This window comes from Delphinus delphis, chromosome 15, assembly GCF_949987515.2.
Source record: "Delphinus delphis chromosome 15, mDelDel1.2, whole genome shotgun sequence".
Taxonomy (NCBI): Eukaryota; Metazoa; Chordata; class Mammalia; order Artiodactyla; family Delphinidae; genus Delphinus; species Delphinus delphis.
Genome location: NC_082697.1, coordinates 52,934,930 through 52,958,858, shown reverse-complemented (window position 1 = coordinate 52,958,858; position 23,929 = coordinate 52,934,930). Strand labels below are relative to the sequence as shown.

General features: G+C 43.4%; 1 protein-coding gene across 3 annotated transcripts in view; it reads right to left on the bottom strand.

Annotated features, from left to right (window-relative positions):
* Positions 1-23,929, bottom strand: part of UBN1 (ubinuclein 1) — a 36,813-nt gene that overhangs the window by 8,401 nt on the left and 4,483 nt on the right. For all 3 annotated transcript variants that reach the window (XM_060031693.2, XM_060031691.2, XM_060031692.2), the window contains exons 2-12: positions 23,211-23,498; positions 19,614-19,700; positions 18,960-19,055; positions 18,463-18,597; positions 17,638-17,741; positions 16,490-16,928; positions 10,149-10,219; positions 8,637-8,766; positions 8,347-8,465; positions 8,080-8,208; positions 7,752-7,895 (exon numbers count right to left, since the gene is read on the bottom strand). In XM_060031693.2, coding sequence (XP_059887676.1) covers positions 7,752-7,895; positions 8,080-8,208; positions 8,347-8,465; positions 8,637-8,766; positions 10,149-10,219; positions 16,490-16,928; positions 17,638-17,741; positions 18,463-18,597; positions 18,960-19,055; positions 19,614-19,700; positions 23,211-23,459 — 1,703 coding nt within the window. In that variant the 5' untranslated portion in view covers positions 23,460-23,498. The remainder of the gene's footprint in view (positions 1-7,751; positions 7,896-8,079; positions 8,209-8,346; positions 8,466-8,636; positions 8,767-10,148; positions 10,220-16,489; positions 16,929-17,637; positions 17,742-18,462; positions 18,598-18,959; positions 19,056-19,613; positions 19,701-23,210; positions 23,499-23,929) is intronic.

The following is a 23,929-nucleotide window of genomic DNA, read 5'->3' as shown; positions in this document are numbered from 1 at the left end:
TTTCCTTACTGCCTATTCTCATCTCTCTCCAAAAGTAAAAATGTGAAGTGACCCATGGCATTATCTTTTCCCAGAGAAACAACAAAAATTTCTTTATGCCCTCCCCTATGTACCTTCAGGAGTCCAATCTGTAAGTGACAAGAGCAATTCTATTTAAAGGGACACTGAGACAAGAAAAGGCCTGCCCAACCAAGAACACTCACTAGCTCCAAGGGGAGGGTCCTGGGAACACGGCTGATTAGGAAGCACCAGGAATGGTCTGCCCACCTGGACAACATTACACTGGCAGAATCCATCTGACGGAACTATTCGGTAACTCTAGAGGCTGTTCAAAGCTTACAACTTCCAGGGGAAGACTTAGATGAGTAAACTGTGGTTAATTTCAGGTCTCAACATAGTAGCAGCTGCCCATCCCCCACCCAGCGGCCTGTGCAGGTATTCCTGGAGCAGCTTGCACACAGCTTGTGGAAACAAGCGTGGGCAAAAAGGACCCTGGTCTCCAGAGATGAGGGATCTGTGCTCTGATGGCTGATCACTGCTTCTGATCACAGAGGTGGGAGGTGCACACAGCTGTTGTTGCACCTCAGGCTGAAGTGACTGCCAGGGGATTTAAAGGGCTGGCACCACCTTTTAACCTCCTTCTTTTTCTGATTTTCCCCTTTCTGGTGTCAGACATTAAAAAAAAAAAAAAAAAACTACCTACATGGGAAAAATTAGAAAGTGACTGCGTGTACCAGCAAAAAGCTCAGAAATGACCTAAGAGTAACACATTAAGTTCACACATCAGGCTGATCCTCAACACAGCGACAGCCTACAACAACAACCACCACCAATAAGCAAAAACAGTATATAAAAAAAAGCAATCCCTATGTAAGTGGGAGAATCTGATTTCCAGAGTTACCACAATATTAGATTCAAATGTCTGGTGTTCAACAAAAACTCACAAGGCATACAAACAAACAGGAAATATGGCCTGTTCAAAGGAGAAAAAACAAATCAACAGAAATTGTCCCTGAAAAAGACCAAATGGCAGCACGGAGCAACTAAGCCCGTGTGCTACAGCTGCTGAGCCTGCGCTCTAGAGCCCGTGAGCCACACTACAGAGCCTGCGTGCTGCAACTACTGAAGCCCACGCACTTAGAGCCCATGCTCTGCAATGAGAGAAGCCCCAGCAACAAGAAGCCCACACACCACAATGAAGAGTAGCCCCACTCGCCACAACTATAGAAAGCCCTTGCACAGCAACGAAGACCCAATGCAGCCAAAAATAAATAAATAAAATTAATTTTTTAAAAAAAGACCAAATGGCAGATACACTAGACAAAAACAACTGTATTAAAGATGCTCAAAGAACTAAAGAAAGATGTGGAGAAAGTCAAGAAAATAACATGTGAACAAAATGGAAATATCCATAAAGAGACAGGAAACCTGAAAAGAAACCAAAAAGAAATTCTGGAGCTGAAAAGTATAGTAACTGAAGTGAAAAATTCAGTAGAGGGTACTTCCCTGGTGGTCCAGTGGTAAAGAATCCACCTTCCAATGCAGGGGATGCAGGTTTGATCCCTGATTGGGGAACTAAGATCCCACATGCCACAGGGCAACTAAGGCCACGTGCCACAACTAATGAGCATGCAAGCCGCAACTAGAGAGCCCGCATGCCACAACTACAGAGCCCACGTGCTCTGGAGCCTGTGCGCCACAAATAGAGAGCCTGTGTGCTGCAACTACTGAGCCTGCTCGCCACAACTAGAGAGAAGCCCATGGTGCATCAAAGATCTTGTGTACCTCAAAGAACATCCCACGTGCTGCAACTAAGACCCAATGCAGCCAAAAATAAAATAAATAAAACAAATAAATATTAAAAAAAAAAATTCAGGGCTTCCCTGGTGGCGCAGTGGTTAAGAATCCGCCTACCAATGCAAGGGACACAGGTTCGAGCCCTGGTCCGGGAAGATCCCACATGCCACAGAGCAACTAAGCCCATGCACCACAACTACTGAGCCTGCACTCTAGAGCCCGTGAGCCACAACTACTGAGCCCACACGCCTAGAGCCTGTGCTCCGCAACAAAAGGAACCACTGCAGTGAGAAGCCTGCACACCGCAACAAAAGAGTAGCCCCCGCTCATCACAACTAGAGAAAGCCCACACACAGCAACGAAGATCCAACGCAGCCAAAAATAAATAAATAAATAAATTAACAAAAAAAATTCAGTAGAGGGATTCAAAGGCAGTTTTGAGCAGGCAGAAAAAAGAAACAGTGAACGTGAAACAGGACAATGAAGATTATCGAGTTTGAGAAACAGAAATAAAAGACTGAAGAGAAGTGAACAGAGTCAAGGGAACTGTGGGACAGCATCAAGCAGACAAGCACACACCAGCACAGCATGGACATCCCAGAAAGAAGACAGAGAAAGGGGCACAGAGAATAGTGAAGAAATAATGGCTGAAAACTTTCCAAATGTGAAAACAAACAATGTAAGTGTAAATACATGAATATAAACATCCAAGAAGCTTAAAAAACTCCAAGTAAGATGAACTCAAAAAGACCCACACCAAAACACATGATAATCAAACTTTCAAAAGCCAGAGGCAAAGAGAGAATATTGAAAGCACCCAGATATTATTGAATCATCACACACAGGGATCCTCAACAAGATTATCAGCAGATTTCTCATCAGAAACTCTGAAGACCAGAAGACAGTGGGCTGATATATTCAAAGTACTAAAAGAAAAATACTGTCAACCAAGAATCCTATATCTGACAAAACTGACCTTCAAGAGTGGGGGAGATAAAATCAACTATACTTCAATTAAAAAAAAAGTGGGGGACAAATTAAGACATTCCCAGATAGATAAAAGCTGAAGGAGTTCATGATCAAAAACTTACCCTGTAGGGCTTCCCTGGTGGCACAGTGGTTAAGAATCTGCCTGCCAATGCAGGGGACAGGGGTTTAAGCCTTGGTCCGGGAAGATCCCACATGCCATGGAGCAACTATGCCCATGCGCCACAACTACTGAGCCTGTGCTCTAGAGCCCGCAAGCCACAACTACTGAGCCCGCGTGCCACATCTATTGAAGCCCGCGTGCCTAGAGCCCGTGCTCCGCAACAAGAGAAGCGACCACAATCAAGAGCCCGCACACCGCAAGGAAGAGTAGCCCCCACTCACCACAACTAGAGAAAGCCTGCGTGCAGCAACAAAGACCAACACAGCCAAAAGTAAAAATAAATAAAATAAATAAATTTATAAAAAAAAAAAAAACTTACCCTGTAAGAAATGCTCAAAGGTCCTAAAGGTGAAATGAAAGGACACCAGACAGCACCTCAAAGCTACATGCACAAATAAAGATCTCAAAAAGGTGAATACATGACCATTAGAAAAGCTAGTGTTATAACAACAATAGTTTGTAACCACACTTTTTGTTTTCTACATCATTTAAGAGAATAATACATTTCAAGAAAAAAAATTCATTTAAGGGACTTCCCTGGTGGTACAGTGGTTAAGAATCTACCTTCCAATGGAGGGGACACAGGTTCGATCCCTAGTGGGGGAACTAAGATCCCACATGCCACAGGGCAACTAAGCCAGCATGCTGCAACTACTGAGCCCGTGCGCCTCAACTAGACAGCCCACGTGCCACAAACTACAAAGCCCACGTGCTCTGGAGCCTGCGTGCCACAACTAGAGAGAAGCCCACACGCCACAACTAGAGAAATGCCCTCGTGCTGCAACAAACAGCCCGCGTGCCACGAGGATCCAGTGTGCTGCAACTAAGACCCGATGCAGCCAATAAATAAAATATTTTTTAAAAAAAATTAGTTTAAAAGCTATTATTACTGTAACTTTGGTTTGTAACGCCACATCTTGTCTTCTACAAAACTTAGGAGGCATTTAAAAAACTATTAGTTTATATTTTGGGGCACACAATGTATAAAAATGTACTTTTGTGACAGCAGCAGAGCTGTTAAGGGGGCAGAGTTTTTTGTTATGTTGATCAACTTACAGAAGTAAGTCCCTTCGTACCAGTGATTACTTTAAATGTAAATGATTCAACACTCCAATCAAAAGACAGGGACTGGCAGAAAAGATAAAACGCATGATCTAACTATATGCTATCTACAAGAGCCAAAGACCTGGGACTTCCCTGGTGGCGCAGTGGTTAAAAATCCACCTGCCAATGCAGGGAACATGGGTTCGATCCCTAGTCCGGGAAGATTCCACATGCCATGGAGTGACTAAGCCTGTGTGCCACAACTACTGAGCCTGCACTCTAGAGCCTGCGAGCCACAACTACTGAGCCTGCGCGCCCTAGAGCCCACACGCCACAACTACTGAAGCGCACACAATCTAGGGCCCGTGTGCCGCAACTAATAAGCCTGCAAGCCGCAACCACTAAGCCCACATGCTGCAACTACTGAAGCCCACGCACCTCACAAGAGAAGCCACTGCAGTGAGAAACCTGCACACTGCAACCAAGAGTAGCCCCTGCTCACCACAACTAGAGAAAGCCTATGTGCAGCAACAAAGACCCAACGCAGCCCAAAAAAAAAAAAAAAAAAAAGAGCCAAAGACCTGAGATCCAAAGACAAGAACAGATTAAAAGTAAAAGGATGGAAAAAGATACTCCATGCAAGTAATAACCAAGAGAGCAGAGGTGGTTATCTTAATATCAGACAAAGTAGATTTTAAATCAAGAAAGGTTACAAAAGATAAAGAAAAATATTATATATTAATAAAAAGTTCAATACAGCAAGAAGATATAACAATTATAAACATTCATGCACCTGACAGACCATTAAAATACAATATATGAAGCAAAAACTGACGGAACTGAAGGGAGAAATAAACAGTTCTACAATAAAAGCTGGACAGATACAGATACAGAACATTCTACCCAACAACAGATACAGAACATTCTACCCAACAACAACAGCACACACATTCTCAAGTGCACATGGGACATTTCCCAGCATAAACCATATGTGAGGCCACAAATGAACTCTCAGTAGATTTTAAAAGATAGCTATCCACAGGGAAATCAGCTTGGTGCTTTGTGACCACCTAGAGGGGTGGGAGGGAGACACAAGAGGGAGAGGACATGGGGATATGTGTATACATATAGCTGATTCCCTTTGTTATGCAGCAGACACTAACACAACATTGTAAAGCAATTATACTCCAATAAAGATGCTAAAAAAATAAACAAATAAAAGACAGCTATCATAAAAAGTATCTTCTCTGTACACAATGGGATGAAGTTAGAAATCAATAACAAAAGGAAAACTGGAAAACTAACAAAATTGTGAGAAAAAAACAAGTGGCAGATACACTAGACAAAAACAACTTTTAAGAACACACTTTTAAATAATCAATGGATCAAAGAAATCACAAGGAAAATTAGAAAATACTTAAAAGACAAATGAAAATGAGAACACAACATACTAAAACCTATGGGACAAAGTGAAAAGTGGTGACAAGGGGAAATTTAGGAACTTCCCTGGTGGCACAGTGGTTAAGAATCCGCCTGCCAATGCAGGGGACACAGGTTCAAGCCCTGGTCCAGGAAGATCCCATATGCCACAGAGCAACTAAGCCTGTGTGCCACAACTACTGAGCCCACATGCCACAACTACTGAAGTCCGCACACCTAGAGCCTGTGCTCCACAACAATAGAAGCCACCGCAATGAGAAGCCCACGCACTGCAATGAAGAGTAGGCCCTGCTCGCCACAATTAGAGAAAAAGCCCATGTGCAGCAACGAAGACCCAATGCAGCCAAAAATTAATTAATTTTAAAAAGAAAAAAAAAGAAACGAGAAAGGTCTCAAATCAACAACCTAACTTACAACTTAAGGAAGTGGAAAAAGAAGAACTAAACCTAAAGCTAGCAGAATGAAGGATATAATAACGATTAAAGCAGAAATAAGCAAAATAGAGAATAAACAATAAACATAGTTATAGGTCTATTCAGATTTGCTATTTCTTTGTGATTTAGTCTTGGTAAGTTTTGTGTTTCTAGGAACTTGTCCATTTCATCTAGGTTTAAAGACACTATCCACAGAGTAAAAATGCAACCCACAGAACAGAGAAATATTTGGTAACTTATGTATCTGATAAGGGATTAATATCCAGAATATATAGTGAACTCCTAAAACTGAACAACAAAAAAACAAGCAAACCAATTAGAAAATGGGCAAAGGACTTGAATACACATTTCTCCAAAGAAGATATACAAATATCCAGTAAGTACATGAAAAGATGCTCAACATCACTAATCATTAGCAAAGCGCAAATCAAAACTACAAGACACCACCTCATACCCATTAGGATGGCTACTACCAAAAAAACAGAAAAAAGTGTTGGTGAGGATGTGGAGAAATTGGAACCCTGTGCACTGGTGGTGGGAATGTAAAAAGATAACAGCTGCTATGAAAAACATTATGGTGAGGCCTCAAAAAATTAAACACAACATCACCACATGATCCAGTAATTCCAGTTCTGGGTATATATGTAAAAGAACTGAAAGCAGGGTCTTGAAGAGATATTTGTATGCCCATGTTCATAGCAGCATTATTCACAATAGCTTAAATGTGGAAGCAACAGAAGTACTATCAACAGATGAATGGATAAGCAAAGCATATACATACAGTAGAACATTATTCAGCTTTAAAAAGGAAGAACATTCTGACACATGCTGTAATATGGATGAACTCTGAGGACATTATGCTAAGTGGAGTAAGCCAGACACAAAGACAAACACTTTGTATAATTCCACTTATATGAGGTACTTAAAGTAGTCAAAATCATAAAAACAGAAGAATGGTGGCTGCCAGCGTCTGTGGGGAGAGGGAAATGTGGAGTTAGTGTTTAATGGGTACAGTTTCAGTTTTACAAGATGAAAAAAGTGATGGAGATGATGGTGGTGATGGTTGCATACCAATGTGAGTGTATTTAATACCACTGAACTGTGCACTTAAAGATGCTAAACTTGGGCTTCCCTGGTGGCGCAGTGGTTGAGAGTCTGCCTGCAAATGCAGGGAACACGGGTTCGTGCCCCAGTCCGGGAAGATCCCACATGCCGCGGAGCAGCTGGGCCCGTGAGCCATGGCCGCTGAGCTTGCGCGTCTGGAGCCTGTGCTCCGCAACGGGAGAGGCCACAATAGTGGCCCCGCGTACCGCAAAAAAAAAAAAAAAAGATTTTAAACTTACATTAAGTGTATTTTACCACCAAAAAAAAAAAATTTTTTCTTCTAAAGAACACTAGTTCCAGGTAACTTTCTCTGTGTATTGCAGACATAGTCCATTCGTGGGAAGCTATATAACAGAAAGTAGCCTGTGAGGAAAGTCTGGCACTTAACTCTAAGAAGTCGTCACCCCTGCCAGTTGCAAATAAGAATTCTGTTCAGAACATTAAAATGTTCCCAACACGAATCTGTCTTTCAACTTCTTCTAGTAGGAGCCATTATCTCAGGAAAGGGCAGATTGAAGTGGGATGAGCATACAGCCAACTTTGAACTGAAGTGGGATAAAGAATGACAAAGACAAAACCCCACAGATAACGTCCCTCTTCTAAGGGAGACAGAGAAGCCCCCAGTCACTCAGGTGAAATCAGAGTCGAGTTCACTAGCCGGTGACTCTCTGAGGGTGGGGCTCTGGAGCCTGGTGCAAAAGAATCACTCAGACATCTCTTTATCGCAAGAACGCTCCACCCTATGATCACACTGACCACACTGGCTGCTCGCGGGCCCTCACCTGGCCTGCATCCAGCCTTTGGGCCAGAGAGGTTTGACCTCAGCATCCAGAAACGCCTTCACGTAGTCCTCCCAGGATTGGGCCTTGTTCCTCTCCAGGTCATAGCTCTCCAGTTTGATCTTCACCACCTGACAGAGTAGCTCCCTGAAGAGTAGGCAGAAGTCAGAACCTTTAAACTACCCCAAATGCTTCTTCAAGGTTTCAATCACGTGCTTTCAGCAGCCCTGATTAAAGTAAATGATTCTAACCTTCATTAGAAATACGGGAACATGCTCAGACACTGGCCCCACAAACCCTCCACTGAGGCAAGGTCCCAGTTTGGGCACACCTGATTTCATCATTCCACTGGAATTTCTTCCGGGGTCCCATTATCCTCCTGCCCCCCTTTTCTTCATCTTCTTCCTCATCAGAACAAACCCGTTCTCTCTGCTCCTTGTCTTTCTCCTCTTCCAGCATCCTAGGAGATAGAAAGAATTAGGTGGGACTCTAAGGTCACTGCAGAACTGCTTCCTTCTGCCCACCATCTCCCCCCACCCCCCAGGACTTCTAAGAAAAGGAGGTCAGAATGCTGAAGGGAGTGATGGGACACACTTACTTAGCGACCTTGGCTTGCGTGTGTGCCTGGCATTCATCCCGGTACTTGGCCATCTGTTCTGCCATTGCCCTGTCAATGGCTTCCTTAAGCTTCTGGATAGGCTCCTTCAGACGCCCCCCCTGCAGAGAGCAGGACATAAGTCTGGTTTATGCATCACTTCTTACACTGAGCACACACTATAGGAATAATCGCACGGAGGCAGCGCAGCAGCAGATGTGGCAACTATAAAGACTCCATCACCCACTCCGCTGCGCTCCGAAGCCAAGGGGCTCCACTGCAAAGTCACCCACCTGTTCACAGAGGTGAAGTTTTCGTGCGCGCTTGACCAAGGTGTCTTTGCTGCAGGTCAGGAAGGAAGCAAGGTAGGCATATACCCCAGAACGGGTCTGGCTGCTCAGCTCCCGGGTCTGCGCCTCTATGCTGAAGAACAGAGCAGAGTTACTCACCACAGCTCCTTTCGTCTGCAGGAGCCAAGAGCAGGCCAAGCCTTAACTTGCCTGTCACAGTGTAACTGAGCAGCCAGCACAACAGACCTCCAGCAGTCACCAGACCCAATAAACTTGGCTAGGTAGAGTGGGTCAAGGCTCTCAGGTCAAAGACAAGACCAAGTCAAAGGTGTCAAGAAAACAGAGCCCAAAAGAACAAGGTCTGAATTTCTGAGTTTCATAAACAAAGAAAACATAAATGCTTTCAAACTGGAAGGTAATTGAGTTACTTGGGGTCAACAGGAAATACTTTCCAGCAGATTTTCCCTTGACTAGGGTGGTCAGGGAAATCCTCAACCCTCCAGCGTCCCCATCTAGATGAGCAGAACACAGTCTGTCTTCAATCCCTTGAGTTCTCTGTATCTGGCACGCTCCAGGAGACAAACCCCTCATCTGTGCTGACTCTCAGGTGCTCCCTGACCCAAGTGGCCAGTCTCCATCCTGGCCAGGCAAGGTCCTTTGCTAGAATATTTCCTAGTCTTCACAACTGTTCTTACATGTGCAAAATCCTCAGCTGTTGAGCAATAAGCTTCCTCTGCTACATGATGCAACCAGGAGAGAAGGTGGCAAAGCTGGCAGGCCAGGTACAAAGAATCTGGTTTGGATTTATACACGTGGCGTTTTTGGGGGTTTTTTTTTTTTTTTTGCTTTTTAATCCAATTCATATAGTGTGATGTCTCAGAGGTTCGGGTGTTTGTTAGACGGGCTACGGGATGATGAGCAATGGCCTTGGGAGCAAGAGTGAGAATAAGAGGAGAATGACCAGGTATGCTGAGGAGTGCCCCAGGAGGTCAGGTCCTTGCCTGCACCAAGCTGTCTCTTACTTTTCCCAGAGATGGGCAAGCAACGCCTTCTCCCTCCTCTCATCTCACGCTTAGCACAAAATCCTCTTCCAGCACGCCATGAGTATTACAATGTTCTAATAATGTCTGCTGCCTAAGATTAGTATGGTCTACCATTTCCTAGAGACAAACATTTGATGTCCCCCGCCCCTGACCTTTTTTATTTTTGTATTTATGTATGTATGTATGTATGTATGTATTTTTTGGTCTTGCCTAGCGGCATGCGGGATTTTAGTTCCCCAACCAAGGATCGAACCCATGCCCTCTGCAGTAGAAGCTCAGAGCCCTAATCACTGGACTGCCAGGGAATTCCCCCCTGACCTTTTTTAAAAGAATAACAATAAATAAAAACCAATTTTTAAAAATCTCATCAGTGCTTTCCTATCCCATACATAGCTGAATTGTACTCCCAATTTCCCCCAGCCTGCTGAACCCACGCATGGTAACAGCAGATACAAAGAAACAACATACTCACTCTAAAAGGATGCCATTAATATCCTGGGTGAAGAACTTCTGTCTGCTCTCTCCCTCAGCAGCTCTGGCAGCCTGGTTCACAGTAGACAGTAACATCCGTTAGTGCACTTTCCCTGCAAGGCCCTCACACTCACCCACAGGCCTACAGAACACCTGATGATAAAATCCTCACCATGCCCTTCCCTACTCAGCCCTAATCCCAGATTAAGTTCACCTATGATCTCTGTATGCTCCAGAAGTGGTACATCCAGCTCTTTTCACATGCTCCTGAAGCATCTACGGACTGTCCCTTCTTCCCAGGACTTGAAACAACAGGCACATAAAAGAAAATCAGAGTCAAGGGAATCATGAAGCATCTGATTCAGCCAGCAAGCTAACTCCTGTGCCCAGCACTCTATCATCTAAACTGTGAGCTGGAATCTCCATACATCTACCGTACAAAACAATCAAGAACTTTAACAAACCTGCAGTATTTGAAGGTCTTTAGCAAACAAAATAATAATAATAGTAATAATAGCAACAATAATAACATGCTGCTTTAGCATTTAAGGGCTATAATTCTTTGAAAATTCATAATCTAATTAGGGTATATCATGAACTCTATTACTCAGACCACTGGAATGACTAACACACTTGACTACCCATTAACACAAGATAGAGCTGGTTGCTATACAGTGTTTTGCTTCCAGTGAGTACACAGTTAATAATGCCCTGGATGGCAAGCCTGGAGACTCCTGAAGCAACCACAGTGGGCAACAAGGACACCAAATGCACAAGTGAGGAAAGCAAACTGCAAAAGCCTGAACCAGTGGTTCTCTGTTTGGCTGCACACTGGAAGTACCTGGCAGCTTTCCCCACCCTAGACCCATCACATCAGAATCTCTGGGGAATAATGTATTCCTTAAAAGAGGCCTAAGCGTCAGTACTTTTTTAAAAGTAACTCTGGTGACTAGCATGCAGAGGGTCAAGAAGCACTGATCTAAACCCAAGAGTTGCTGGTCCAAAGTCTTTAAGCAAAATAAAATTTCAGGCTTGATATATAACAATGATGGCAAACAACGACAATAAGGTGATTGTCTTAAATGAAATGATCAATCCTGATCAACCCTCTGAAACACCCACCTTCCTCTGGCCCCACTGGCCTTCCTCTCACTGCATCCTCTGGGTCCTCTCCTGACCTCTTGACTATATCCTGTCTCCTCCACTAGCTCCTTAGCTGCAGATGGGCTCCCAGGTTCTATCTAGAACCCTCTTCACCTGATAATGTCTCCCCCTCAGCTTCAAAATAACATAAACACACACAGGTCTCTCAAATCTAAACCTACTCTATACACTTTTTTCTAAGCTCTGGACCAGAATCTTAAATTACTTCTATGAATGAACGACCCTGTGGTATACAAACTTGACTTGTCCAAAACCTAACCTACTAGTTTCTGCTCTTCCTCCTCCTGTGTCCCTACTTCTAATAACAGCACTCCACCCTTCTTAAATCCTTCCACTCTTCTTTAGAACCCTTTGGCAGCCCTTCCCAAGCCTAGAATCAAACCCAAACTCCTCCACCTGGCATTTAGGGTCCTTTAGGATCTGGCCCCAGCCATCCACTCCAGCCCCTCCCACCACATACCAGGAGTCTTCATTATCCAACAACTTGCCCATCCTCAGCCCTGTGCCCTGGCTTACTATAAGGCCTTCTCTCCCATGAGGCTGGCCAAGACTGCTGCCTCCAGTCCGATTCCTATGTACCCCCAGGAGCTCCTTTTTCACTTCCTCAAGTCTGGCTGTTCACCTGACCATCTAGTTGGCCATCCAAACATGACAGAGCTTATTTCATCCTGCTCTGTCCCATAGCCCATTGTTTACATGGCTACCAGTCCATCTGTATAACAAGCTCATGGAGAAGGAGAACTGAATCTAACTCAATATATTTCCTACAGCTGCCTATCACATAATAGCTACTTAGTAAATGTCAGCTGAGTGGATGAATGAACAAACAAATGAACAGATTATCACTGAAAGAATGAAAACTCGAGGAAGAAAAGCTTAGAACCAAACAAAACTTGCAGAGGATATGCAAAACTCAAGCATGGCTAGAGGAGAGCACAGAGGTCTGAGATAGCAGGTGGAAAGGGAAGAAAGAAAGGGCGTCACTGTAACCCATTCACTTGCCATTTCTTATACTGTCAGAGGATTCGGAATCCACTGTGGCACCTTTAATGTACTGGGATTATGACTTCAGTTTGAGAGAAAACAAAACTGAGTCATTCTGTTGCTGTAGCTTATACACTGCTAGTTATAAGATGCAGAAGCACCTTCATGTTAATTCAGCCTAATTAACACGTATTTCAAATGCCTGTTTGTCAGAGCCATCAACAGCTCAGGTTTCCAATCAATTTTTTTTTGGCCACACTGTTTGGCTTTTGGGATCCTGGTTCCCTGACCAGGGATTGAACCCAGGCCCTTGGCAGTGAAAGCGAAGAGTCCTAACCACTGGACCTCCAGGGCATTCCCGCCAATCAAATTTTATCTTTAGATATCAGCCATTTCAGAAGCTTTCTGGCTATAAAATTTTTTAAAGTTTTTTTTTCCTGATGCCTTTTGAAATGTGTTTTTTTTTTTTCTGATGTCTTTTGAATCCTGTAGACCAGTATCTCTGAGGATTTGGTTTTATACTGAAGATAATTAGTCAAGTATAAAACAAAATCCTCAGAGATAAAATTTAAAATAAATCTAATTAAAAGAGCAGTTGGATATATGTTTGATAGTCTGCCAGAAAGAAGTGACATCCCTCAACCCTAAAGACAGACACCCTTGCCCAAGGAATTGTATGAATCAGTCAGTCCTAGATTAACTAGGAAATGAAGTTAAACCAAACAGCCAGATCATGCTGATTTACAATAGTTCCAATAGCCTTTCAATGAGTTCTTTTATTCATTATAAGAAGAGCCACTTGTAGCCTTTCAGCACTGAGATCACCACCTTATATACTGTACCTGTTTTTGCTGAATAGAATGAAATCTGGCATGATTTTCTTTTTTACAAAGACCAAACAGGTTGTTATTTTTTTTCTACCTTATTCTCCTTGGATCTACGTCTCCCTGGTTTTGCAATGCAAGGGTTCTAACTGTATAGGAGGGTAAGCAGTGAGCAGGTAGAATGGTGGGTGACATGGGGGTCTCTGTTTCTTTTCTATTTTTAGTATCGGTATCATTTCCATTTTATGCTGGATTGAAGAGGACCAAAACAGAGCTGGTCATCTGTATGGAGCAGGCTGAGTAGCTGCCAAACCACATCACGACAGTAAACTGAAGGCGCAACATACCTGAACTTTTCAACAATCAAGACAAAAGACACAACCAATACATATTAAGAGAAGACAGGGGTAAGGACATCAAATCAAACCACTGGGTTCCCTGGGGCCCATAAAAATGTACAGTACAAGGAAGTAAGAAGTGGAAAATGAGCTAACATGAGAAGAAAACAGTAACAATTCTGGAGTATCCAAGGTCGCCCTCTTAGAGTACCTCTTTAACATACATAAATTTTCAAATGTTTTTTTAAAAGTTTTAAGTATCACATCTAGTTAGAAGTCAAATCTAATTTCTGCTTCCAACAGCAAAAACTTTTCCCAGGGAAACTGATACATGTAAGAATAGAATCTGCTTAAGTACAGTGGTGGACTGCAAACAGGACCACAGATTCCTCGCCTCCTAGTACATGCATTCCCCCACGGAGAGGTGGCCCCTAGTTGGTGACTTGCTTTACCAATACACTGTGGCAGAAGAGATGTGGTGCATACCACTTCTAAGGCTAGATCATGAGGGCCTTACAGCTTCCACCTTACAGCTCCCTCCTGAAATGCTGCCCTGAGACTGTCATGCCCTGAAAAAGCCCAGGATGAAAGAAGGGAGGAGAGAGAGGTCCTGCCATCCTGGCTGTCCCAGCGCCAGCCACCATCTTGCCCGATGAACACAGCCCCGAGAGCGAGTCCAGGCAGGACCAGAAGACGAACCGCTGGCCACAGTCAGGAGAAATGAGTCACTGTTTGAAGCCACCGAGTTTGGGGGTGGCAGGGTAGATTTTTAGACAGCGGTAGAAACTGATACATGTATCCTCTAGGGCCAAGATTTAAAATCTAAACAAACTATTACAAAAATAAAAGAAGAGGGTAAAAAAGAAAAAGAAGGGGAGTGAAAAATAAAGTGAGAAACACATAAACACTACTAATGTTATAGTTATATACATCAAGTTTAATTTAAATTTTTAAAATGCAATGACAGGGCCTCTTATTAAGGATCCAAATATCCATGCATGGCTTTTGAAATTATATGCATTTTTTGTGTACATAGGCGTTTTTTCCCTGGGAGGAATCTCTGCCAGAAGACTCTCAACAGGGTCTGGGTCTAGAGCACTTGTGCACACATGCAGGAGGCTCCAAGTGCCCCAAGCGCAGGGCCCTGGTGGGAACAGAGCAGCTGGGGATCCTTTAGAGTGGCATTAAGTAACTTTCTAAATTAAGCCTTCTTTTTCATGCAACCATTAAAAGTAATGAGATCTTTATAAATAATATTTATTAAGTGAAAAAACCAGGAAATTATTCACAACTATAATTACAACTGCATAAATACATATATACAGAGGCTAGAAAAGGATATGTAAATTGAAAATAGTTTTCAGATTGGCGGGATGGTGGGTAATACCCATTTACCACTCCATTTCCCAAATTTCTTAATGCTGTTATAGGAGAAGGGGCAGGTGATGACTGAAGTATCAATTTCACATCTGAACATATTTTCAAGCCAGTATGCCTCCTGGTCACCACCTCCTCACCAGGACCCGAGCCTACCCTACCTATGGGATTCTGAACCCTGTGTCTCCACCGTGCCCAAGAGACAACTGAGACTTGGCAGTCACCAAGGAAGACAACTTGCTCACTGTCCCCCCAAGAGACTCCAGAAAGCGAGGTTTTCTCAAATCACAACCCAATGCCATTTCACGTTAAACCACTGTTTCCACTAGATTTGTCTATCTTTCCCAAGAAAATGAAATAATGAGTCTAAGTTATCAGACTAGAACACAGTCTTTGGTGGGAATAGGGACACAACCAAGAGCCATTTTTACTTTTCTCTAAAAAATGACTGGCTACTGCCACACAGATCTTACTCAGCTCACTCAACAAGAATTTCAGAAACTACAAAATAATTTGATTACAAACCAGAGGATTGAAAAGAATAAGGAATAATGTTTTTTAACATAAATTCTGAGAGAGAGCACAGGACATGCTCAAACATGCCAAGTTCAGACTCAACTATTTCCACCTTAACATCCTGTTAAGATATACTCTGAATCCTGACATGGCATAATTCATTTAAATGGTTATGTTCCAACAGAATACTGTGCATGTTCTACAAGGATGAACTAGAGCTCTGAATCAGACGTTTGAATTATTTCACATGTTGTGTTCAAGTGTTTTTTGGAAGTGAGAAAATCATTTGTAGCAGTGGTTAACATTTCACCCTGCCCTAAAACACAAGGGATATTATACACAGCAGAGATGCTGAATCACTGGTTTAAAACTTAAGCTATAGAATGTAAGTGCCACCAGAGTTGTGTCACAAGTCATGATGTCTACGGTAAAACGGTATTTTAACTAAAAGTCATCATAACTAACAACCCGTGCTTGGTTTATAGTCAGAATTCATGTATCACCGAATTGTCAGTCCTTAGTGCTCTAGGGATCAATTCCCAATCACCAGGAGGAAAACAGGAGCAGTGTCTGCTATTTTCTGAAGACTGTTATTGTTTTTAACATGGGGCATGGACAGCATTTATGGTTCAGCTCCTTCTTATTTAGCACAATTTAGAATTCCTGTAATCACTACCTAACACAGGTGACATGCAAGTCCAGGGAGCAATTAAACCCAGTGGCAACTAAGCATTGCCCCATGTCTAACATATGACGGCAAACTTCTGTGAATTTTCAAAACCTTCAGAAGATTACTAAAAAGATGGATCTCTGCCTCAGCTGCCTGCTGCCAACATTAGTGTCTATCATACAAAAGGAAAGATACTCTGACAGGCATAAAGTAGGAAAAGAGAAAATCTCTCCAGAAGACAGTAAATTCTCCAGGAGTGAAGGAACCATGAAAGGCTGAGAAATGATGCCTGACAGGCAGAGAGTCCACTGTTCCCTCACTTGGGATGAGAAGAAAGCTTGGAAGAGCTGACACTGGGACTGCCCACTGACTAAGGGTTGCTCTAGGCCACGAGCTTTGAGTGGTTCGGGACCAGCATCAACTGCCCAAACTACTTCCAGGAGAGCCCGGCCATTCCATGTCACCATACCTGAGCCAGCTCCTTAACGCGCTTCTCCAGGGGCGCAGGCAGGCCTTCGGGAAGGGAAGAGGGCTGCCTGAATTCCTGGTCCAGTCCCACCCCAAGGGAATCGCTTTCATCATCCATATCGCGGAAGGGGCTTCCTTCTGGAGACTCACTGAGCAGCTGCTCCAAGTCCAAATCAGTCAGCGAGTCCATGGCTGTGGCTGCCTGCAGCAAGTCGTTGTCAGAAGTGGAGCCGAAGAGCGAGAGCAAAGGGTCAGAGGCGCCCTCCAATTCCCGCAGGCCCTGAGCTTCCACCGATGAGACTGCTACGGGCTTATGCTCTTCGTCCCTCTTTCTCTGAGCCTCTTTCTCCTTCTGAAATTTCTTCAGCATCTCTTTAACGCTCAAAGCCCCAGAATACTTCTTTTTCTTCTTCTCCTTACTGGCATTGAGGGCTGTGAAGCTGCAAGCAAGGGGGAAGTCAGTTACTAAGGCTGCAGTACACCTCAAAAGGGAAATTCACAGAGGGGCTTCAGCCCTGCTCCCAGCGCAATGGTCTCCAGGAACCTCAGTCACAAGTCCACCCTGTTACTCCTCCTCCCTCCTCTTGGCATATGGAGCTCCTTCTTGCTGGGACCAAAGCTTGAGATTTAATATAGGTTAGCAAAACAGTATCACAAAATGCTACATATCCGATGGGTTTTTAAAAACCACTGCCAGGCTGAAATAAAAGGTTGCAAAAAAGGGAGGGGTAAGAAAGATATTTAAAGGAAGAAAGCAGGAGCAGCAGAGAGCAGCAGCAACTTGAAGGGCGACTGGGGTGAGACCAAGTGAGGCAAAGGAAGCAGGACTGGAGAAGACAAAGGGGGAACACAGACAGGAGAACTGGGGCAGAGGAGGGGTGCCCAAAAGAACAGGAAACATCAGCAATCATACAGTGACAGAAATAGCTGCCAACACTGACAGTGGGACAGAGAGAACTCTGATGTCTGACACACAGAGATGTGAGAGTACAGACTATGCCCACATGGCACCGTGGGAGGCATGAGGGGGAACGAAGGCCAGGCCTTGCTGCCTCTTCTGAAGCTGTGAGGAGGAGGGCGAGTCAGCTCCCAGGTGTCCTGCCCTAACAGTTCAGACGTCATCCTAGCAAAGAAGCTGCTGCCTCTCACCCGGCTTTGGAAAACTTGGACTTTTTCGATTTCTTCTCCTTGTCATAAGTGTCATCTTTTTTCTTCTTCTTTATCTTCTCACCACCTTCCTTCAACTTCCGCTTCTGAGAATTAAAGACAAGGCACAGTTACACGGCTCCCTAACTCTGGGAGCAAGTGCACTACACAGCACCGGCCTTGCTCCGCCCAGGGTACATCCTGAGAGCTGTCTTACTTCCTTCACGAACAAAAGCTTTCCGCTCAGTCCTTGGACCACAGACCCGCAGGTCAGGACAGCATTCCCACTGACAGCGGCTTCTGGAAAACCCGGGCCTGAGGCAACAGAGGCCATTGTGCAGCCTGAACAGCTTCTGGTTTAAAATGAGCTATGTGTGGGCCTACCTCGCATTTTAAACACACAGGCAATGGTAGATAGCTTTCAAAATAAATTTATCATAGGGCTGACTTGTTCTCGTTGGGGTGACAGCCCTGGGAACTGAAGTCCTCTACATGTCCACAGAAGAGACACAGCAAGCTGGTGCAAACTCCCCTCACTCCACACCCTTCACTGCCCTCGTCCCCGCCCTGGGACCACCTCGACGAATGAATCCCTGCCGAGCCTGCAAGGACACAGGCATGGATACAATGACCGAGACCTCCAGGTTCACAGCACCTCGCCACAGCACACACGTGAGAAGGGAACCGCCAACCTCGGCACAGCTGGTGCCTTTCCGCCAATGTCCTGAGTCATCCTAAACCAGCACGTATTCTGGCAAGTCACCTACTGATCTCATAAGGTCATGTAAAAAAGCACTTCTGAAATCCAAAAGCGAGCAACGTTCTAACCTTTGGAGATTTTTTCTTCTTTTCTTTAATGAAGTCATCCTCAGATTCTGATGCTTGTCTAAACTGCAGCGTTCCCGAGTTAATGTAAAATCCTCCATACTTTGTAGTCAAAGAAGCAGGAACAAGCTCATCATACTGAAGGGGGGAAAACAAACGGTCAGCTCCAAGTTCTGGACTACAGTCCAAAGGTGCAGAGCGCGTCTTGACAGAGCAGATGTGACTATGTTTCTCTGTCACATTTCAGACAGCATGCTAAGAAATGTTTCTGGTCAATCACCAATGTCCAAGTTAGAAGGTGTTTTGGACATCTCTGATCACCATTTTCATAAAGGAAACCAAGGCCCAGCTCAAGGTGTCACTTCCTCTCCCTTCAGTGCAGCTCTTTCCTCGTGCTAAGGGTACATCCACTCTGACTCCACCCCCAGCCTCCAGGCGCCATCGGTAGATGCTAGGGTGCAGTGGTTCTGGTAGTCTCAGAGGTTTCATTAAGTACTTACCGCCTCAGAGTTATCGATGAAGGAATCAGATTCATCATAACCATAACCCATATCAATCAAGTCCTGTATTCGGTCTTTTCTACGTTTCTTTCCACCCTAAAATTTAAAATTGATCACATGCTTTTTTGTACTTGTGGTAAGAACACATAACATGAGATCTACCCTTTTAACAAATTTCTAGGTCTAGGGTCACAGGGTTTTTTTTAATACACAGAATTAATTGTTGCCTTGAACCCCATCAGCTAATGACTAAAGGTTATAAAGCACTGGAACAGTCTCATACACACACACTCCAAAACCTCATTCCCTGAAGACCTTACAAAATAGGACAGATTTGTAAATGCATAGAGTGGCCTAAGACAGAAGAAAGAACTAAATGGCGTCATATGCTTTGCACCAAAACGTTTATTCTCAGGATAAATTCTAAGGGTAAAAGCCCCTTCTTATTCATCCGTTTAGCTCCACACGAGTTCCTGCCGTATGTTTTCTTATCTTAATGCATTTGTTTAATAACTTCATTCTGTTCTCTCCAAGGTCTACACTTGTTTCCACATCAGTGTTGATTAGATGATAAACCACTAAAGGAATATGGAAATGTCTGAAAACCTCTCCCATCCAACAAGGTTGTTTTGTTGTCCAATAGAGAAATCTTACATATTTTTCTTCAAATTTCCGGGCAAGGGCCTCCACTTTATGCCTTTCCTTTTCTTCATCATTGAAAGGATCCGAGAGATCTTTCTTCTGTAAAGAGACCATTCCACAAAAATAGGAGTCACAAAAAAATTCCCACAATGCTATTCCTAGTGCCTGCACTGACTCAACACATATAAACTGCATAATAAAAACAACTGTTTTTCAGAAAAGACAAGGTAGAATACATGTTACCTTCCCGTAAGTGTTTACCTTAGCTGTTTAAGAAAGTGAAATTTCCATTCACGAGATTCAAGAGAACTTGACTAAATGCCTACAATCGCCCATTGCACGCAGCACTAGGTCCTGTAGGGCTCCAAATATGGCAAAGGGACTTTAGTCAGGGGATGCTCAACCCATGTAGAACTGTGTTCCAATATAACTGATTTCCTTTGTAATCCTAAAAATTATTTTATTCATTTAAAAACATTATTCTAAGAAGGGGTCCATAGGCTTCACCAGACTTCCAAAGAAGTCAATGGCTCAAAAAGGTTAAGAACCCACTGAGCATAGGACAAGCTCTTGACAGCTATTCAGCCTTATTGGTTAGAAGAGTGGTATGAACTTGCACTTCTCTCAGAGCTACGAAGAGTCAAACCCAAGTTCATGGCATTACCTTTCCTTGGAAGCTTATCTTGAAGGATCAATAATCTCCCTTCCCTCCCAATCTTAATACTCCCTCCAGATACTTTCATGCGGTTTTCCAAAGTTTATTTATATTCCATAAACTTACTCTTACATTTTTCTTGAGAAAATTTTTCAGAGTTGGACCTTAAGCTTCCATGGTAAGGATCTTAATTTTAATAAAAAACTCCTGTACCAAATACACTTAAGACTTTGGAGTCCAAAAGCACTAAAGATCAGATGCTTGTTTGAAAACAAAATTCTCCCATCTCACCCTCCCATCTCTGCCTACTGAAACTCCACTTACCCATAAAGGATCAGTTAAACGATTTAGGACACACACGTACAATGGGACATTACAGAACATGTACGTATCATAAATGGGTGGTCTTTAAAACCGCTTGTCTGTATCTTCTAATTTTTCTACACTGATCATATGTAACCTAAGTGGTTCAAATAATTTTTAAGAAAACCTACCCACCTGGAGCAGTGCTGGATTTAATGCATACTCCTTAATGCCCTGCAAACAGCAGTCATCCACTATTTCCTGAATGCATGAAGGTCCAGCTCTGTCTCAACACAGCATCTGGAATGTAAGCTCCTCTCTGTCTAAGCCCTCCGGGGCCTGTATTTGTACCAGACTTAAACCATTACCACATTGTGACTTCTGCTACCTGTGCTGGTGTAATTCTCCTAAAACATCTACAAGAGCGCAAAGTTCCTGTGAGGCTGGGACAGCAACTTTCCCACATTTACATAGTCCTCAGCATCCAGCACAGTGCCTTCACATTCTAAGATATACATGCTAAGTGAGTTAATACATGAATGTGTCAGATTACATTGTGCTTTAAACACTGCAGAGTAGACACTGTAATTCAGGAGTTCTGAATCTGAAGGCCAGGAGTGAATCCCCTGAAATTGGATCCAAAGTTCTCTGTGTAAGCCCCATGCATTTTTCTGCAATTGAGGAGGGCATCTGAACCCCCAAAAAGGTGAAATCAGAGCACTGGAGTTCTAATTTCAGTTGACCTACTAATTTGGTTTGAGCCCGTAAATAAATACCTTAACCAATCCCTGCTACTTTTTATTCCTCTCAAGGAAGAAAATCCTGTTCCTACTTTGGAAAAGAGTTCATGAATGGATTTGAAATTACTTTTTCTCATCCTGACCACTGGCCCTCATACAACAGGCTGACCCCTGGCACAGACTGAATTGGCTTCCATTCAGCCAATCAGATCTTTACCAAGGAAACACATTTTTATCTGAGTAAAGAAAAGTGGATAATCCTAACCAAAGGCACTCACCCCAAACAGCACAACCATGGATTAGACTGCTGGAGCACTGGCTCTGAGGCAATCTGCTAGAAATCATGCACCTGCATGATCTCATCCACACACACCACACCACCCCCACCCCGCAGACACACTGTGAGCCAGGTACTACCCTAATCCCCATTTCACTGAGAGCCACTCTAGAGATCCAAATGCTGCAAATGCAGGACCCTACTCACCTTTCCCTCAGAGGCCAGCCTAGCACACAGGTATACAGTAGGTGCTTATAAATAAATGCTCTTGACCTAGCTCCTACTCAAACTGTATGATTCCATTTATATGAAATACAAAAACATGCAAAACTGATCTCAGCTGTTAGAAATGAGAACAGTTGTTACCCTTGAGGGCTGAGGCAATATTTTGGGAGGGCAGAAGGAGGGTTTCTAGTGTCCTGGAAAATGTTACATTTTGTAATCCAGGTGCAGATTACATGGGTGTTTGTGAAAATCCATCAAACTGTATGTTTATCATATATGCACTTTTCTCATGTACATAATTCAGTTAAAAAGTTTATAAAAAATTTTTACAATGTTAACGAATTGCCAAAGTATCAGTAATAACTGAAGCTGGGTAATGGGTACATGGGGGTTATTATACTATTCTCTCTACACTGTACATGTTTGAAACATTCCATACTAAAAAAGTAAAACAAGTCTGCCAAGAAAATAAACAGATCGTTTAAAAAACATTTAAGAAATCAAACTGGGACTTCCCTGGTGGCGCAGTGGTTGGGAATCCGTCTGCCAATGCAGGGAACACAGGCTCAAGCCCTGGTCCAAGAAGATCCCACATGCTGCGGAGCAACTAAGCCCGTGCGCCACAACTACTGAGCCTGAACTCTAGAGCCCGAGAGCCTCAGCTACTGAAGTCCGCATGCCTAGAGCCCGTGCTCCGCAACAAGAGAAGCCACCGCAATGAGAAGCCCGCGCACCGCAACGAAGAGTAGCCCCCACTCGCTGCAACTAGCAAAAGCCCGTGCGCAGCAACAAAGCCCCAGCTCAGCCAAAAATAAATAAATAAATTAACTAATTAATTAATTATTTAAAAATCAAACTGATTCTCAAAAGCCCTAAAGGCTGCCCAATTCCAGTGGGGAGTGGGGGATAAGAAATCCCAACAAAAACAAAACCCACAAAAATAGGTTTCTATCCATCCAGGTAAAGAAACTATTCAGAATATTACTTTTCAAAAGAGATAAGCAGGCTGTGTCTTTTGCTTGCCCTAATATTAGGCACAGTGAGATTCCCTTGGAAAAGAGAAATGTCTAGCATGAAATTCCAGCACTGGAAAAGCCAGGGACTGGTCACACTTACATGTAACATTTATAGACTTGGTATGAAAAAATCTGGTCATTTATTCATATTAGTTAGCCATAATTCAAATTAGCCTTGGATGTGCCATACATTTTCTCTAGCATAAATCAGGAGAATGGTTCTAGAAAGAATTCTATCCGTTCCTACCAGAGGAAAAACCAGCAGACCTTGTGCTTGCTTTGTGGGGGAGCCCAAAGCCTCTCTAGTGCTGCTTCCACCCTCTGGAAGCCCCATCCACACACGCTGCCCAGAGCATTAGATTTGCAGAGTGAGCTGGGGTCACTGGGGTATACCTTGTCTGCAGGCTGAGGTCCTTTCACCTTCCCTCGTAAGTTCTTCACCAGCTCTGGGTAGAAGAACTCTGGGCAGCGCTTGTGATCTGGCTCAAAGAGGGTAAGTGTGATCCGAACAGCTGCTGCAGTGGGCTCAGAGTCCTGATGCTGTTCTGCTCCCCCAACCTCCTCTTTCCGGGATTTCTTCAAAAATGCAGGATTCAAAGAACCTGGGAGAGAGGTGAACTGGACCCTGTGGGGCTCCGACATGGCTACCAACAAGTTTTAACAGGTGTCACTGCATGGCTTCTGTTAACATTGAAAAGAAGAGCCAGGTCAAACCGAGATGATAAAAATGGTGATTTTTCTTGTTCAGTTATACAGATTTAAGTTTAAAAAAAAAATTTCACTGTCAAGAAGAATGACTGTTAAATTTATCTTAACTACCATTTGCTGCTTTTTTCTTCTTAAATACTATTTATTTTAAATATAAAAAATATCATATAGATATGAAAAGCACCCCAAATCCTATCATTCAGAGATAATCAGTTTAGCATACTTCCTTCCAGTCTTTTTTTTCTATGCATATTCACTAGATTCTTGACACTAGAGAACCCATGCTGATAGAGCCTTAAAGAATCCTCAGAATTGCAAAGAATCCTAGACAAAACTGGTTTTCATTTAATTTATCCAATACATTTTTTTTTACTTCTGGCTGAGAATAACCTCTGTCTTAAAAC